A 19150-nucleotide genomic window follows, 5' to 3' on the forward strand; every position below is an offset into this window, starting at 1 on the left:
AGTCTCTATGTCATTTGGATAGTAATGTCTTTGTGGGTTTTTTTTTCTTCCTAGAACTTGTTCAACTTGATGTTTACCCAGTTCCAAATTATCTGTCCTACATGGATGTTTCAAGGTAAGAAGTCAAGTCTTAGAGCCCTCTAGAGTCTACTAGAAAATTATTTAGTAATTCTGTCTGAGCTTATGCACAAGTACTTTTTAATATTTTGAAGGTAAATGCTAAAAAATTAATGATTTTTACTTTATTCTCTAAAATTATATATATCTGTTGATTAAAATACATTTGTAGTTCAAACCAGAGCATCAAAGTGTCTGTGCACACCAATTTGAACACCACATTTGGACTTGAAAGGTGAGTGAGTTGAGGGCCGTATGACTTAAAGCTCTAATAAGTGTTTTCATTATATGAATCATATTTTTGTGTCTTTCCCTGAAGTAATGTTAATTTTATTTTTTATTTTCAAAAATTTTTTTCAAACTCTGCCAAGTCTTAGGATGATTTAATTTTTTAAGTGCTTTATTTCTTTTGATTTCTTTCCCCCCTTGTTTAGACATATATCTCTTTGCTAAGAATTCTTAGGAAATAATGACAAAGCCTATCAAAATAGAAATTCTATACAACCTGCTTGGTTTTCTTAGCTCCTTTTTGAATATGCTAACCATTTTACCTTTTATGGTAATTTGCTTCTGCAGTGTATTATATTTATTGCAGTTCCCACAAATATTATAGTAGACTTTTTCTTGAAGGCACAAAGGCTTGACAGTGTCTACAGTATGTATTTATACCAAGTAAACTTAAAAACTTTTAACAATGAATTTTAAAATTGCAACTCATTTTGAAGGTAATTCCAAAGGAGATACACAAAAATGTTCTAAACAGAGGGAGTTTGTGGCCCACTCAAGGTGACAACTGTTAACTCATTTCAGGGCTTAAATTCTAGTGTGTTTATTAACAGTCACCATGCTTTTTAATCACAACTATTGTATGATTTGTCTTGTACAGAATTTTGCCTTTTGTCTTGAGATTACACAGGCTTAGCTATTTTAATAATATATTCAATCATAATTATGCAAGATGTGTCAGTATTTAGCTATTGGGAAAATATTAGTTAAATTTTTATTATAAATATATAATTATAAAATCATAAAACTCTTTAAGTAGTGCTTCATGCATTTCCTACTAACTACCTATCAGACAATTTTGTTTAATTAACTTAAATCAGACATTACCTAATTAGTTTTCTTTCCCCACCCACTCCTCCCACCGCCAGCAACCCCAAATGTTATTTTCACATTTTGAATAAGAGCAGTATAGGAAGAGTATAGGAATGGGATTTGTGTACATGGATGCATATAAATATCTTGAACGGTTCTTTTCTTTTTTTTTTTTTTTTTTTTTGAGATGGAGTCTAGCTCTGTTGCCCAGGTTGGAGTGCAGTGGCGCAATCTTGGCTCACTGCAACCTCTGCTTCCTGGGTTCAAATGATTCTCCTGCTCCAGCCTCCTGAGCAGCTGGGATTACAGGCACACATCACCATGCGTGGCTAATTTTCTTGTATTTTTGTAGAGATGGGGTTTCACCATGTTGGCCAGGCTGGTCTGGAACTCCTGACCTCGAGTGATCCACCCGCCTTGGCCTCCCAAAGGGCTGGGATTATAGGCATGAGCCGCCATGCCCGGCCCAGATATATTTTCGAGAATTAGTCACAGAGTTAAACTACTTTTTAAAGACAATGTAATCAGCAAATGGTAGCCATTGAAACCCCTAAGTGAGACTGAATTGGAAACTCTTGTGTCATGCTTGTCTCTGAATTCTGCCTCTTAAATGATACTCATCTTCCTGTGGCCACTCTCATGCCCAGAATCCTCACTATAACACACTACCTCATCTACCTCCCATGCTGTCACCTACCACAGTGTTTACTGGGTCAGATTCCTCCATACACAGTTCTAAGTTATTTTATCACTTACAGAAGTTTTAATCTTTATATGTTGGGGTTGTTTTTACTAAAGAATACTTTCAATCCCCTATCCTGTTGAGATGTTTTAGATATTAACAATTAAAAAAAAATGAGCATGTCAATGTTTAGGGCTTCAAATCCAGAACTGTATGTGCCTATACGGACACTAAGCAGAAAATAATTCCTTCTATTTCTGTATTTTAATTGAGGAGTAGATATAACTGCAAAATTAAAGAACATAAATAGTGCATAATTCCACCACCCTAACATCAAAATTATTTTTTCTTTTGCTGTAATATCTTATAATTCTTATCCCAAGCATCATGTTTTCACAGAATTACTCATCTGCGTATAAAGAATTGTAGTCATAATGTACATACTGTTTGAAATTCTTTGTGCCTGATCATTGTATGTATTTTAAAAAGAAAGTAAAAGGCTAACCAGTGTGACTAGGGACACATTCAAATAGAGTAGTTTATCTAAGTAATGATCAATTCATTTAATAGTTAAATACACCATTAGTTTAGTTCTCTCTCTCTCTTTTTTTATGAGACAGAGTTTTGCTCTCGTTGCCCAGTCTGGAGTGCAATGGTGTGGATTGGCTCACCGCAACCTCCGCCTCCTGGGTTCAAACGATTCTCATGCCTCAGCCTCCTGAGTAGCTGGGATTATAGCCATGTGCCACCACACCCAGCTAATTTTTGTATTTTTTTAGTAGAAACAGGATTTCACCATGTTAGGCTTGTGTCAAACTCCTGACCTCTGGTGATCTGCAGCCTGGGCCTCCCAAAGTGCCGGGATTACAGGCATGAGCTACCACGCCAGGCCTAGTTCTCTTTTTTATAGTAACTGTAATTACCATCTAGTGCCCAAGTAAATGTTTTTAAATAATTAATTCTGAGTCTTAACTGTCAGTGAACTTTTCACTGCCACCATTTTAAAACTGTTTCTCTCGCTTCCCATTTATCCATGGCTGTGTTTTCATGATGACAACTGGAGTTGGGAAATATTTTAATATTAAGGGTAAAAATACAAATTTGAAAATAAAACTATGATATGCCATTGACTTTTTGTGTTTTTATGTTCAATATAACACATATTCTCCCTGAACTTGACATAGGTCTATAGACCCTAAAAGTAAATTTGGAGCTAGACTGTTTTTTTAGACTTGAGAGATGATACAGACTATGTAACTATGTCCTTCCTTCTTTTTAAAAAATTTAATTTAATCTAAAGGTAGGGTCTCGTGCTGTTGCCCAGGTTGGAGTGCAGTGATGAGATCATAGCTCACTTGTAAACCTTGAACTCCTATACTCCAGCAGTCCTCCCACTGTACCCTTTTGAGTAGCTGGGACTATAGGTGCATGCCACCATGAGCAACTAATTTTTTATGTTTTGTAGAAATGGGGTCTCACTGTGTTGCCCAGGGTGATCTCGAACTCTTGGGCACAAGTGATCCTCCCATAGGCGTGAGCCACTGTGCTCTGCCCCTTCCTTACTTTTTCTTCATTTCTTCTCCCTATCACAATTCATCTTGCTTCTAGAGAAAAGCGAATCCACATATTCTTTTGATTTATGCCCTCGGTACTTTGGTATTTCATTTGAGGTTTTATTTATTCTTTGTAATTAATTTGAGTTTAGAACCACATTTGAGGACAAATTCAACCAATTACTTTTATGTTCTTGCATTTAGGAACCGTTTAGAAAATGTGCCTGAGTGGGTATGTGAAAGCCGAAAGCTAGAAGTTTTGGATATTGGCTATAATCAAATATGTGAACTTCCTGCCCGGTGAGTGTTACAGATCAAATGAGAGGATCTCACAATAGATGAGCAATTTAAAAAATTGCTGATTCAGTGTTTAACTTGGTATCATAAGCCTAAAAGAGTTTGCTTTAAAAACTAATATGGTGTCTTTTACCCCATGTGGTGTCTTCAAGTTACAAACTTTCTTCATGCAGTGCAGTGAGGAGTAGAGTGAGGCTTTGACTCTCAGCCAGACTTTTCAAAACCATGCAGGCAGTGGTGCTTGGTGGAAATTTTTAAGTAAGCCAAAAACAATCTTTGAAGCAAACAATATGATTGGCCCACTTCTGGAATCTTAAGTCTTTCAGAATCTTCCACCTCTGTTTATTGACTTAACATGTCTACTTTAACCATAAATACCTTTTGTTCTCCCTAGACTTTAACTTTGAGGGGGGAAAAAAGATGGTTAGATCATGAAACCTAGAAAGAGCAAACTAGATTCTCTTTTTCTTGTTGTGAAATTTGGGAGTAGAAGGTTCAAGAACTTCTCTTTCCTTCTCTCTCTTAAATATGTTCTTATTTTTATTTTATAATTTTCACTTTAATGGCAAGATTTGCAAAACACCCACATGATGACTTCTATTGTCTGTAAATACAGACAGATATTTTCAAGTTGACTAATCATGGTCCAAAATATTAGTAGACTTTTAGTGACTAGCCATGCAGTTAGTAACCAAGAGTCTATCCAGTGCTGTCCTGTAGAACTTTCTGTGATGATTGAAGTGCTCTGTATCTGTGCTGGCCAGTATGGTATCCACTGGCCATCTGTGGCTATTGAGCACTTGCAATGTGGCTAATGTGACTGAGGAACTGAATTTTGTGTATCCATTAATTCCAATTAACAAATTCATATAGTTACTTGTGGCTGCCTCAACCCAGGTCTTATTATTTCCACCATTCTCAGCCAGTCACTGAACAGAGGAAGTCAGTTATTTTTAGCTATGTGTAGTCAAAAACATCAGTGAAAATATTATAGAAGTATGTCACCATTTTGGAGTAAACTTTTACTTTAGTGCACAATCTTTAAAGGTATGTGATCACCATTCCTGTTTCCTTACCCAGAAGATATACTTGCTTGGTAAGCCTAGTAAACATGTTAGAGTTGAGCTGTCCAGTATGGTAGCCCCCAGCCAGCCATTAGCCAAGTGACTGTTGAGCACCTGAAATGTGACTAGTCCTAATTGAGAAGTGCTATAAGTGTAAAATATACATGGAATGTAAAATATAATAGCGCTCATTAATTACATGTTAAGTTAATATTTGGGGTATATTCTGGGTTAAATGAAATAATACTCAGAATTCATTTACTTGTTCTTTTATTCTTTCTTTTAGTGTGGCTACTAGATAATTTAAAATTACATGTGGCTTATATTTGGTAACACTGTGTTAGAATGTAGCTCTTATTAAAGAAATCTGAGTTATGTTTTCATCCCTGAAAAGCTCTGTTAATTTCATTATGTTCTGCAGCAATACATTTTACCTGTAAGTATGATCCATTTGAAAGTGCTTTCTGCCCTAGAATATTATGTTGACTGAGCATTTAGGTGACCCATTGCAGCCATCACCATTAACAAGAGGGTGTGTGTGTGTGTGTGTGTGTGTGTCTCCATGCATGACCCTTTTAGTAGAGGAACAGGAAAAATGAAAGCAGTAGGGAAAAAAATAATTCGTTGAAAAAAATTTTTTACGTTATCTTTTCTTCTATTTTCTTTCTTTCTATTCTTTTTTTTTTTTTTTTTTGAGACAGAGTCTCGCTCTGTTGCCCAGGCTGCAATGCAGTGGTGCAATCTTGGCTCACTGCAACCTCTGCCTCCCGGGTTCCAGCAATTCTCGTGCCTCAGCCTCCCGAGTAGCTGGGACTACAGGCATGCACCATCATGCCCAGCTAATTTTTGTATTTTTAGTAGAGACGGGATTTCACCATGTTGACCAGGCTGTTCTTGAACTCCTGACCTCAGGTGATCCACCTGCCTCAGCCTCCCAAAGTATTGGGATTATAGCCATGAGCCACCACACCTAGCCTTTTCTATTTTCTCTGTTCTCTTTCCCCCTTCCACCCCTCAATCCCACAGATAGCACATTGGCATCCAAGTTCTCTGTTTTGCTGAAGACTACAAAGATATATTTTATATATATTTTATATTTTTATATATTATACATTAACATATTATATATGTTATTTATATATATATATAAACAAACAAATGCAAGATAACTGACATTTTATCCAATTTTCCCCCCAAATTCGTTGATCTTTAATTTGTTCTGTATCAGAACAGGCTTTTTGAGAATCTAAACAAATCCTTATTCAATGCAAATCCCAAATGCTCTATTGTTAAAGAATTTAAACAGTATTCTTGTGTGTGTGTGTGTGTGTGTTTAACACGTGGGACAAAAAGAGTATGCGTTGTTTTTCTGTTTATAGTGTGAGCAAAGAAACTCCATTTGCTATTTAAAGTGAATGAAGTTATTCCCTAATGTTATGGGAATTTTGAACTCTTGTGGATTGAAGGATACAAAATTTGGATTAGACAGGAAGAGTAAGTTCAAGAGACCTATTGCACAGCATTGTAACTACAGTTAATAACAATGTCTTGTATTCTTGAAAATAGCTAAGGGAGTAGATTTAAATGTTCTCACCACAAAAAAAATGATAAATATGTGAGGTAATGCGTATGATAATTAGCTTGATTTAGCCATCCCACAATGTATACATATATTAAAACATGTTTTACACCATAAATGTATGCTAATTTGTGTCAATTAAAAATTAACTTTAAAAAATTGTGGGTATTTGTGAGTGAGATCAGAATGGTGGAAAACAGGAGGTGAATGAGGAAGCCTCATTCTTTGACAACAGATTAATAAATTAACTCTTAATTTATTAATTAGGCAGATTGATAAATTAATTCTTAATCTAAAGTGATCAGGATGCAAATTGTAACCTCACTTTTCCCCACTCCCCCAGATGTCTGTTTAAACCCAAGGCCTGTTTTATTCTCTGTAATGTTGGAGAAGTCTGAAGTGGTCATAATGTAGATTTACATTAGATTAACAAGTATTCATCATGTCTGACAGTTCTGATGACCTTTACAAGAAACACAGCCAAGCTTCCAAACAGCTCTTTGTCTCTCAAGAAAATAGTGGATTAAGTACATGCTGCTCTTTCGGGAGAGAGTCTCTACCTTGGTCTAGGATTAAGCTAGAAAAAAACAGAATACAGCCAGGGAAGTGAGGCAGTTAGGGAAAAAACAATACAGCCAGGGAAGTGAGGCAGTTAGGGAAAAAAACAGAATACAGCCAGGGAAGTGAGGCAGTTAGGCTTGTGAAATGCAACTGAGGAAAAACATAACATTTTCTCAGTTGACATTTGTAAAAGTTTGATTGAAGAACCCTTTATTTAATGCAGATCCTGTAAGTAAAGACTGCTCAGTTGTGTTTATTCAGAATCTCTTATGGGTAAAGCACCCAGCATTCTGGGACAATACAAGATACAAGCCCTACTCTGGAGAAGCATGCAGCCTTTGAAAGCTTGCCTTGTGACCCTAACAAGATTAGACTGATCTCTTCAGTGTGTACATCTATAGAACTTGTTTTTTGCTATGTAGAGCTTCTTTGCTTAATATTTGTTTACATAGTTTTTTCCTTCCTCCTTTTTTTGAGTATAGAAAGTGTTGAAACACAAATAGTTCCAAGTTTGAATTTATATTAAAATGAATTTGTAGCTGCTGCAAGTGAATTTGTGATTTTTGGAGAGGTAATTTTAAGTATTCTTCTGCTCTTTTTCATTTTTCGGTCTTTTGTCCCTTTTTATACAGCTTATTTTGTAATAGCAGTCTCCGGAAACTACTGGCAGGACACAACCAGTTGGCAAGGCTGCCTGAAAGGCTAGAAAGAACCTCGGTGGAGGTCTTGGATGTGCAACACAACCAGCTCCTTGAGCTCCCGCCTAACCTTCTGATGAAGGCTGACAGGTAAAGCCATTTGTCTTGTTTATCATCTGAGTCTATAAATACTCCCTCATTTGTGTCTTTGTCTTTTGTGACCTGAGACTGTATAAACTTTCTGATTATGTGTCTGTCCCAGATTTATGAAGGAAATAGTTTTGCCAGCCACTTTATTGACCATTTTGTAGGCGATGGAGTCAGGAGCAACCTATAGATTCTTTATTAACTTTGCTGCTCTCTGGAGCAAAGTAGGTTACCTTGTCCATAAACATGTGTCATGGGGATGTAAGTGTAAAACAAGGATGAGAAGTGTGCTGCTCTGTTACTACCTGGTCACATCCTATGCCAGGCTTAGCTTAATTATCTTATGATTCTCTGTTCCCGCTTTCACATGTTTGGGACTTTGGGAGATGGAGATGAATTGTCCCAGAGTTAGCTTAGTTGTTATTATTATTTTTTGTTGGTGGTGGTGTTTTTTGTTTTTTGATTTTTTGAGACAGAGTCTCACTCTGTCGCCTACGCTGGAGTGCAGTGGTGTGATCTCGGCTCACTGGAACCTCTGCCTCCCAGGTTCAAGTGATTCTCCTGCCTCAGCCTCCCAAGTAGCTAGAACTACAGGCATGTGCCACCAAGCCCAGCTAATTTTTTGTATTTTTAGTAGAGGTGGGGTTTTGCCATGTTGACCAGGCTGGTTTCGAACTCCTGGCCTCAAGTGATCCACCCACCTCGGCCTCCCAAAATGCTGGGATTACAGGTGTGAGCCACCATGCCTAGCACTTATTGCTTTTTAAACAGTCCTTCTTATCTTTATCATAATTAACTCCGTATTCAATTCAATTATTTTGTTTTGAACAAACAAAATTTTCCTAAATTACTTGTATCATACACTGAGCATTTGAAGTTGTTTTGAATGGGAGGGAGAGGTTAATTTCAACATTAAATGAAGCTCTGTTATTTTGTTGTGATAAGTTGCCACATATAGAATTTTCTTTAAAGAAAGTTTTAATTAACAGTGGCTGTTAACTTACTTTGGAGCATCTTGTTTGCTTCAGAACCCATGTGCATCACTCTAAAATGTTTCATAACCTGAGTTATTTTGACTTCTGCTCCCATGTTTATTTTTAGGGAGTGACCATTACTTTGGAGACAATATGAAGGATCTAAATTTTAGTGTATCTCATAATGAAGACAAAAACGTTAAATTTAATTTTGCTTCTAGAAGTGCAGAGAAGAGAAGGAAATTATGACAGATCTTTTTACCTTACAAAATAAATGTTAGCTATGTTTCAGCATGTGTGATATTATGTGGGTGAAATGGGCGTTTGCAATCTCTGGCTCTCCTAAGCCGAATTAGATTTCCCACTGCATGTTCCTAACTCCCTGAGCTTACTCCTGCCGTAATACCCATCACACCCTGTATTGTAATTTCTTGTTCACTTGTCTCTCTCCATTATTAGATTACTAACACCATGTGGCCAGTGACTGTGTCTTAATTATAGTTTTATCATCAACATCTTACACGGTGTCTGGAATAAAGGAAAGTGCTCAAAAAATATTTGTGCAATAAATGATAGAGAATTTAAGGAATTTCAAATACTACCTTCATTCCTGGCTTTATATTTTTTTCTTACTCGTCTTTTCCATAAATCTTTAATAAGATTAAAAAAAATCTTACTACAAAAATATGACTTACATTTAGTAAAGTGTCCAACTTTTAAGCGTACTGCTCAATGAATTTTTACATATTTATAGAAATGGTTGCAGGGACCACCTTACCCAGAACAAGATATAGAACATTTCTAGCACTCTTCTTTTTCCTTTTGTTCTGTTTTCTTCACTTAAAAAGAAAATTATTTTCAGTGTACTCATGTAAGTTATAACAAATTCCAACTGGAATAATTATAAAGAAACAATAGAACTATGAGAAAATGAGATTGTCATATTGTAATTGGCCAGTACTATGTCATCCTCCTGGTAAAAAGTGAAATGTTTCAAGATCATTGAAAGAATTATTGTTTTTTGGTTTTGGGGTGGTTTTTTTTTTTTTTTGAGACGGAGTCTAGCTTTGTGGCCCAGGCTTGGAGTGCAGTGGTGTGATCTCAGCTCATTGCAACCTCCGCCTCCTGGGTTCAAGTGATTCTCTTCCCTCAGCCTCCCAAATAGCTGGGATTACAGGTGCATGCCACCACTTCCAGCTAATTTTTGTGATTTTAGTAGAGATGGAGTTTCCCCATGTTGACCAGGCTGGTCTTAAACTTCTGACCTCAAGTGATCCACCCGCCTTGGCCTCCCAAAGTGCTGGGGTTACAGGCATGAGCCCCTGCACCAGGCCAGAATTCTTGTTTTTACATTAATATCAAAGCACAGTGTGCAAAGACAGATAACTTTAGACATATGCTTTTTAGTTGTGAATACTATAAAATTTGATTTCTTCTCCTATGGAGAATTATAAGTTATGTCATAATGAGAATCCACTTGTTCCCCTAGAGTTCTACACTGAATCTGTAGAACCAAATAAAGGAATGGATTTAGGTTTTAGGAGTCTGAGTGAAATAAAAACCATTTCTGAATCTGGCCAATTCTGGTAAGTTCACGACTGTTAAAGGTTATCAGTGCTAGAATTTCCAATAGATCATAATCATTCTTTATTCATTTCTGAGAATTTGATTTTACAAGGACATTTCTGTATTTCATTCTCTGGAGACTATATTTTCATGTTTAGATGTGTTTGGACAAGGATTTACGTAAGAACAGTTGGTAGTTTTAGGGGATTGTGATGACTCCCAGGATTGAGAACCACTGCCTTCATTGTTGGCTTTGTAATTCTGTGCAGGTCATTCTAAACCTCAGTTTTCTCATTTTGCTTATTTGTACAATTCCCAAACGGTGCCTGTATGTTAGAAAAGGAAGGATTGTGTGAACTGGAACATGAATGTGAACTGGACAAAGATGTGAACTGAGCCACTGGAAGGACACTGCTATCATAAGCTAGGCCAGCAGTGTTAGCTAAAGGCATTTAGGCAGAAATCCCCATACAAATAGACTGACCTGTCTACAGCCAGCTGCATTTTTGAAAACAGGGACCGTGGGGGACAATTTGCCAGCCTTTGGAGGCTGTAAGGGGAGGACAGGGCAGGATAAATGCACTTCTGGCACAGGAGAGTTCTGGAGTAAAGGGTTGGGTGAATGAGAAGGGGCAAATGCCTTGGTTTTATTTTATGAGAATAAAACAAATGACCAAAAAATGGGAGAAATAAGAAATTTTTTCAAGAAGACATACTCTCACACCTTTGTTTTCCAAGCTCTAGTTGCTACATCTCCAGCATAGCATAGCAATTGATTTAGTAGAATCAGAGAAAAGTTAAGATTGTTAATTATCTTGGGCAGACAGGATTATGTGAAGGGGGTGGGATAAATTTGATTAGCTGGTTTTTTTAAACCATAGTTTTGTATTCATTTGTTAGAAGATAAGAAAAATAATATTTTCTAATGATTTCCACCAAATTATTGCCTTTAAAGGTTAATACTTATCCTCTTTGCACAACCTCAAAATGGAGATTTTTACCTACCTATTTTTAAAAATGTTATTACATTTTTTTTATTGAGGCATAATTTAAACTCAGGAGAATTTACAAATATCGTGTATTTGGTTTGATGAGTTTGAGGGGGGAGTGAATAAACTAGTACTAACAGTTGGTGAAGTAGGCCAACCCGGAAAACATGAAATTTAAAATATTAAAGACAGTTTTTAGGAAAGATTCTTTGTGACCGGCTTCTTGCAGGTGGTTTCAGTTGTGATTTGTTTTTGTTCACATGGTTCAATGTAGCAGACATCTCACTGAGTTTAAATCACTGTGCTGGATGCATAGGACATTGAGAAATGACTAAACATAGGAATTATCCTCAAGAAGCTTACAATCTAATGAAGAGTTTAAAGTAACTGCACAATAAACTATAGTGAAAGGTAGGTTTAAGAAGGTAGAATAGACGGAAAATTATAAGGTTGGTCTAGTATAATTTAGGCTCATGGTATAATGAGCAACATTTTGTTGTTGGATGATACACAGCTGTGTGTTTGGCAAATAGCTGCAGGCATTGGTGAAACTTTGCTTCAGTTGCCCTTCCATTCAGTTTGCTACATAATGCAAATCTTAAAAATATGTAAATTCCTTTTTTATAATTTTTTGTGATAATAAATTATGGTTACAGTTCTGTGTTTCATTATATAACTGAGGAAAGGGCTTTATATGTTTCAGTGGTTCGTGCTCTTAAGTAGAACTTGCACTACCAAGTGTTGAGAAATATCAGAGAAGCATGTGTTATTGGACACAGAGCAGAAGACCACATTTTGACTCATGAGAGTTTTCCTTTGCTCTGAATTTTGCCTGCTAAAGCCAGTCTCATAGTTTTAATTACGTGATACTGTCTGTTAAGTATTACAGGGCCAGACACAGTGGCTCACACCTATAATCCCAGAACTTTGGGAGGCCAACACGGGAGGATTGCTTGAGCCTAGGAGTTTGAGACCAGCCTGGGCAACATGGCAAGACCCTGTTGCTACAAATTGAAAAAAAAAAGAAAAAAGGTCAGATGTGGTGGCACACACCTCTGGACTTGGAAGGCTGAGGTGGGAGGATCCCTTGAGCCTAGGAGTTCGAGGCTGCTGTGAGCTCTGATTACGCCACCTACACTCCAGCCTGGGTTACAGAGTGTGACCGTGTCTCAAAAAATGAAAAAAGGTATTACAGCTTTAGAATAGTATATATTAATCTGCTATACCTGGTAGCAGGAAGCTATTTGGTAACCAAATAAGAAACGGGAATCTACATTACATTAGACAACTTTTAGTCATCTTCCTCTAAATACTTGAAGAAGATATTCTAATCTAGATCATGGGCCTAGATTTCTTATTTACCTGTCTTTTTAATTAGAGTTGAAGATTTTCCTGATGGAAACCCCAAAAGAGTTTCAGATAACTAGTTGTCATCAACAGATGGGTGCAGGGAGGGTAGACATTCTCCATGGGTCACCGGAGTGGATGAGACATTGCCAGAGGGACTGCCATCCTTCTGTTAATTCCTGAAATCTTGGCAATGGCTGACTCCCTGTCCACCTAGCATCTGCATGCACATTTGATGGCCAGACTGCTTCTCCTGATAAAGTCAGCCTAATTAACAAAGCCAAAAATGGACCCTTTAAAGGAGAGTTATAGGTCCCTGCTCTGGGAGGGCAGCCAGGTCTGTTTTTATTCCTGGGTGGACTAGTACAAGGTATTTTCAGGGGCAGAAGTTGGGGAAGTGTATGTTCAAATGAGCTTCGTGGTAATTGCTCATGTGTGTTTATTAAATATTCCCAGAGTATTAGTCACACTACAGACCATAAGTTTTAGTGACTCAGAAAGAATATGTGTAAATATCAAAGGGACTAAAAGGGAACAGAAAATTTAGAAGAGTGTGATCGATTGACCATGACAACTGGTGCCTTTTGGCAAAGACAGATATTTCTGGCATTTAAAAAATCTGAGTTGTAGACAACTCTTTTTTTCAGTGATGAGGGCTATCTTTTGACATTCTGTTGTATCATGAAGTTCTGATGTTTTGAGAGTGAAGTTCTGATGTTTTCAGAGTCACAGTGGACTAAGATAGTGTTTCTCAAAGTGTTTTCAGAATTTCCTAGAGTACTTATCAAACATGCAGATTCTTGGCTCTTATCTCAGGTCTTCTCACTTCGATTTTAGAGGGATAGTCTGGGAACTGTATGTTTATCAAGGCTCCCCCAGTGACTCCAGTGCAGATGGTCTGCTGAACACAATGAAAGCTTAAGGTGACCCAGGTATACTGCTGAAACAAATAGATTTTTATAAAAGAAGGATTTTAATAGAAAAACTGAATATGTCTAGAGATATTTCTAGATAACATATACATCCCCTCTCTGCTTTTCGAAGTGTTGTGTTTCTCACATATTTTAAGGTATAGTTCTTAACCAGGGTTATTACATCAAAATCAACTGACACTTTTTTCCAAACTAGAGAATCAGTCGATGATGTTTAGAATACTATGAAGGGGAAGAGAATTTTCATTCTTTTCTCTCCCCTATTTCTCCCAAAAAGATCTACCTTAGTCCTGGAGAACGGAGTTGGGTGGGGGCATTGGAAAGTGGCTGATTATGTAATCTTAACAAGGTTGGAGTTCTGGTGGCAAACTCCATTTTTGTTAACCAGAACAAACCAGAAAGGTTTAGCCAGAAGCTTCCAAGCATTCCTGTGTTCAGCTGTGAACATTGCTCTGAGATTGAAAAGAGGCCATTCGTGGATTACCAGAAGAGTTCTGCCTGTACTCTGAGAGACTGCTTTGGTCACTTTGCCCCTGTTTCTCTGATGCTCCTAAAATGGATGAGATGGGCAAGTCCACCCTGCCGGTGAGGGGTGTGCGTATCCCCAGAAACCATGAATATGCATTAGGACAGGGGTTTTTGCACCACGATGATTCTCAACTCTGCCAACCATCAGAATTCTGCTATATAGATTTTGAGGCCCCACCCTGACCTACTTAACAAGAATATCTTCGAGTTGAAGTGGAGAATTCTGCACTAAGGAAAGCTCCCTAGAGAACTAGGAAGTGCAGCCAGATTGCACCCTACTGAGCTAGAGCATCTTCTGTGAGAAATATTGTTCCTTTAGCAGCTCCAAAGTGTGATAGCCCCCATCGTAATTCAGTGAGAGGATAATTTATAAATAAAAAGAGAAATAAGCGACAATTCCCAGCAATTACATTTTGACTTTATCCCTGCTATACCCTGAGGTTTTGTGTCAAGCAATGGCAGAATCAGAAAAACTGTGGGGAGGAGAGAACAGGGAAGCTGGCAGTGGGGCTTTAGGTGGGTGTACCACTACCACCTAAGCTTAGGTATAAGTAAGTGCAACTTGAAGGGATAGCAAGCCAGAAATACAGTTACTGAAGGAAAATTGGCAATTGGATTGGTAAAGAGGAAGCGAAGCAAATGGGGAAAACTAAAGGTTCTACAAGACAAGTGAACCAGAACATCAGAGGACACACAGCCCTTCCCTACTCAGTCCAAACAAAGAGATCCCTTAATGTATCTTCACTTATCTATTGATAGAAGATACAGCACTGAACTAAGAAACTTGTAAAACAACCTGATACCCTGAAAATAACTGGGAAAAAGATGAACAGATCCATATTGGGTTATTGGCTCTCAAAATGAGAAAGCAAAAAACAACATATGTCCACTGTCGAATAGTTTGTACCCCAAAGAATCTATTATGAAGCCTAAGAAAACTATAAGACAACATTCCCAGCAAAATTAAATATAGTCAAGTGAACATTTTATGATACAAAAAAATTAAGGAACTGAGAACAAAGTGGACACACAGGAAAGGCTGGAAAGAAGTGATTGAACTCAGAAAATGGAAGAAAATGACAGTTATCTGAGAAATGAGGAGTAATTACAGGGTGCCCAAGGGAGAATACACCCAAAAAATTAATAAGGGACATTAAAGAAACAAAGGAAAATGAAGAGAATGAAAATAAGATAAAGAATTATTTGAAAAGGTTAGAGATAAAATAGTGGAAATGGAAGACAGATCCAAAAGGCATAACATTTGTATATGTGTCCTTGAAGAACAAAAACAAAAAAAAAATTGACAGAACTATTAGTTAAAAATATCATTCAAGGAATTTTTTCAACAACAAACAAAATATCTTAAAGTACATGTGAAAAAGAGTGTCGATTGGGTACCTGGAATAAACCCAGAATGTTCAATTTTAAAACTTATTATATTAGAACTATTAGATTTTGAAGATATAAATAATTATGACCACCAGTAAAAAGATAAAATAGTTTTAAAAGGCAAATATTTAGATTGTCATTAGACTTCTCAAAAACATTATACAATGCAAGGTAATAATGGAGTAATGTTTTTTAAAAACTTAATGAAAGATTGACTCAAGATGTTTATATCAAGCCAAGTCTCCTTTAAGATCTAAGTTATAGAAAACTGTTAAACATCTAAGCACCAAAAACTTAAGCAACAACTAAAAAAATATATAAAATGGATTTGATCAATATTTAAAACTTGTGTGTTTCAAAGGATACCATCAAGAAAGTGAACGTGCAACCCACAGAAATATATCTGATACGGGACTTGAAAGAACTCTTAAAATTCACAATAAAAAAGACAGATAGCTGAATGAAAATATGTTCACAGGATTTGAATAGACATGTCTGAAAAGAAAATATACAAATGGCCAAGAAACACATAAAAAGATGCTTAACATCATTAGCCATTGGGGAAATGTAAACAAAAACTGCAATCAGATACGACTTTTACCCACTAGGGTGGCTATAATCAAAAAGACAGTCACAAATATTGGACAAAATGGAGAGAAATTGAAACCTCGTACACTGCTGGCAGGAATGTAAAATGATGCAAGCACTTTGGAAGATAGATTGTCAGTTCCTCAAATAATTAAACACAATATTACCCAGCAATTCTACTCTTAGGTATATACCCAAGAGAAATGAAAGCATATATGTTTATACCAAACTTGTATATGAATGTTGATAGCAACATTATTCATAACAACTGGAAAGTAGAACTCAAATGTCTACCACTTGATTAATGGGTAAACAAACTGTTATAATAGATAGTGGAATATTATTCACCAGTAAAAGGTACTAGTATATGCAGCAACATGGATAAACCCTGAAAGCAGTATCCTAAGTAAAAGAAGCCAGACACAAAACGACACATGCTGTATGATTCTTTTTATATGAAATATTTGGATTTGGCAAATCCATACAGATAGAAAGTAGATCCAGGGGATGTGAGGAAGGGAGAAATGATGAGTGACTACAAATGGGTATAGAGTTTCCTTATGGAATGATGAAACTGTTGTGGAATTATATGGTGGTGATGGTTGCACAAGTTTGTGAAAAAAAACTAAGAAATCACTAAGTCACACAGTTTAAAAGGGTGTATTTTATATTTTGTGAATTATGTCTCTATAAAGCTGTTTTTTAAAGACCTCAAGGACTTAGAGATCTGTGCACCCATGATCCCTTCTCCAGGAATCTATTAAAGCTGTTAAGTCTGATTCAAAGCCTGTAGTCACATGTAGCTTTTTAGATATACACACACCATAAAATTCATCCTCTTAAGAAAGTATGTAATCTAGTGGCTTTTAGTAGTAATTTAAATGAATTGTAATTTATAAATATATAAGACTTAGTTAATTCATTGTATTAGTCATATTTTAGGTGCTCAGTAGGCACATGTAATAATGAGTACCATGCTGGAGAGTGAAGACATGGAACATTTTTGTCCACACAGAAAGCTGTATGGGCGTGATGTACCAGAGGATGAACTTATCCAACCAAGAAATAACTAGCATATTTTAGCAAAAGGAATGATAGTAAGCATTTTGGTATATATAAATGTAGATTTGAGACTGAAAGGTGGGAAAGAGGGTGGAAGATTAATATCCAAAAAGTGGTGACAAACTGTTAGTAATGCAGCTTGACTGGGAGTGGTGGCTCATGCGTGTAGTCCTAGCACTTTGGGAGGCCAAAGCAGGAGGAGAGCTTGAGGTTAGGAGTTTGAGACAAGCCTGGGCAACATAGCAAGACCCTGTCTCTACAAAGAATTTTTAAAATTAGCCAGGCATGGTGGCATACACTTAGAGTCCCAGCTGCTTGAGAGGCTGAGGCAAGAGCCTCTCACAAATCCTTGAGTCCAGGAACTTGAGGGTGCAGTGAGCTACGATTGGACCACTGCACTCTAACCTGGGTGACACACCCTGTCTCTAAAAACAAAATAAAAAATAATGCGCTTAGAAATGGGAAGAGAGAAATAGGAGAAAGAGTAAAGTAGAAGGAGATTATTGATTGCCATCTAGGCAATAGGTGTAACTTACAGAATGCTGACAAAAACTGGCAAGCCAGAAAAGAAATGGTTAAATAAAAATCCAAGGGGATAAGGTCATTTAATAAGACATAAGTACAAAGATAACCATAGAACAAAAATACAAACTTCCTTAAATACCAGAAAAATTAATGTATTAAAGAAGACATATATCCTATAGAGAGGGAAACATGGCAAATATGAATATGAAATAATTATGACAGGGTTGAGACTCAGATATATCAGTACATGTGCTTGAACCCAACCTTCTATTGCCTTCAAGAGACCCATCTCACACGTAATGACATCTGTAGACTCAAAGGGAAGGAGAGAGAGAGATCATGCAAATAGAAAACAAAAAAGAGTAGGAGTTGCTATTCTTGTATCAGATAAAACAGACTTTAAACCAACAACAGTAAAAAAAAAAATTGCGTTATATAATAAAGGGTTCAATTCAACCAGAAGATTTAATTATCCTATATACATACTCACCCAACATCAGAGCATCCAGATTTCTTTTTCTTTTTTTTCTATTTATTTATTTATTATTATTATACTTTAGGTTTTAGGGTACATGTGCACAATGTGCAGGTTAGTTACATATGTATACATGTGCCATGCTGGTGCGCTGCACCCACTAACTCATCATCTAGCATTAGGTATATCTCCCAATGCTATCCCCCCCCCACCCCACAACAGTCCCCAGAGTGTGATGTTCCCCTTCCTGTGTCCATGTGTTCTCATTGTTCAGTTCCCACCTATGAGTGAGAATATGCGGTGTTTGGTTTTTTGTTCTTGCGATAGTTTACTGAGAATGATGATTTCCAATTTCATCCATGTCCCTACAAAGGACATGAACTCATCATTTTTTATGGCTGCATAGTATTCCATGGTGTATATGTGCCACATTTTCTTAATCCAGTCTATCATTGTTGGACATTTGGGTTGGTTCCAAGTCTTTGCTATTGTGAATAATGCCGCAATAAACATACGTGTGCATGTGTCTTTATAGCAGCAATCATTAAAAAGTCAGGAAACAACAGGTGCTGGAGAGGATGTGGAGAAATAGGAACACTTTTACACTGTTGGTGGGACTGTAAACTAGTTCAACCCTTGTGGAAGTCAGTGTGGCGATTCCTCAGGGATCTAGAACTAGAAATTCCATTTGACCCAGCCATCCCATTACTGGGTATATACCCAAAGGACTATAAATCATGCTGCTATAAAGCATCCAGATTTATAAAACGAATACCGGACCTAAGAAAAGAGATAGCAATACAGTAAAAGTAGGGGATTTCAGTATCTCATTAAACAGACTATCAAGGCAGAATACTAATTCTGGACTTAAATTCGACATTTGACCAAATAAACCTAATAGATGTCCATAGAATACTCCATCCAACAACCACAGAATATACATTCTTCTTATCTATGCACAGAACATTCTCAAAGATTGACTACATGCTCAGTCATAAAGCAAGCCTCAAGAAATTCAAAAAACTGAATTTGTCAAGCG

General features: G+C 36.9%; 1 protein-coding gene across 1 annotated transcript in view; it reads left to right on the forward strand.

Annotated features, from left to right (window-relative positions):
- The window catches only part of PHLPP1 (PH domain and leucine rich repeat protein phosphatase 1), a 256881-nt gene that overhangs the window by 188394 nt on the left and 49337 nt on the right, over positions 1–19150 (forward strand). The window contains exons 8-10 of the mRNA XM_002828274.5: positions 55–115; positions 3655–3750; positions 7584–7739. Coding sequence (XP_002828320.4) covers positions 55–115; positions 3655–3750; positions 7584–7739 — 313 coding nt within the window. The remainder of the gene's footprint in view (positions 1–54; positions 116–3654; positions 3751–7583; positions 7740–19150) is intronic.

The sequence above is a fragment of the Pongo abelii genome, chromosome 17, assembly GCF_028885655.2.
Source record: "Pongo abelii isolate AG06213 chromosome 17, NHGRI_mPonAbe1-v2.0_pri, whole genome shotgun sequence".
Classification (NCBI taxonomy): domain Eukaryota; kingdom Metazoa; phylum Chordata; class Mammalia; order Primates; family Hominidae; genus Pongo; species Pongo abelii.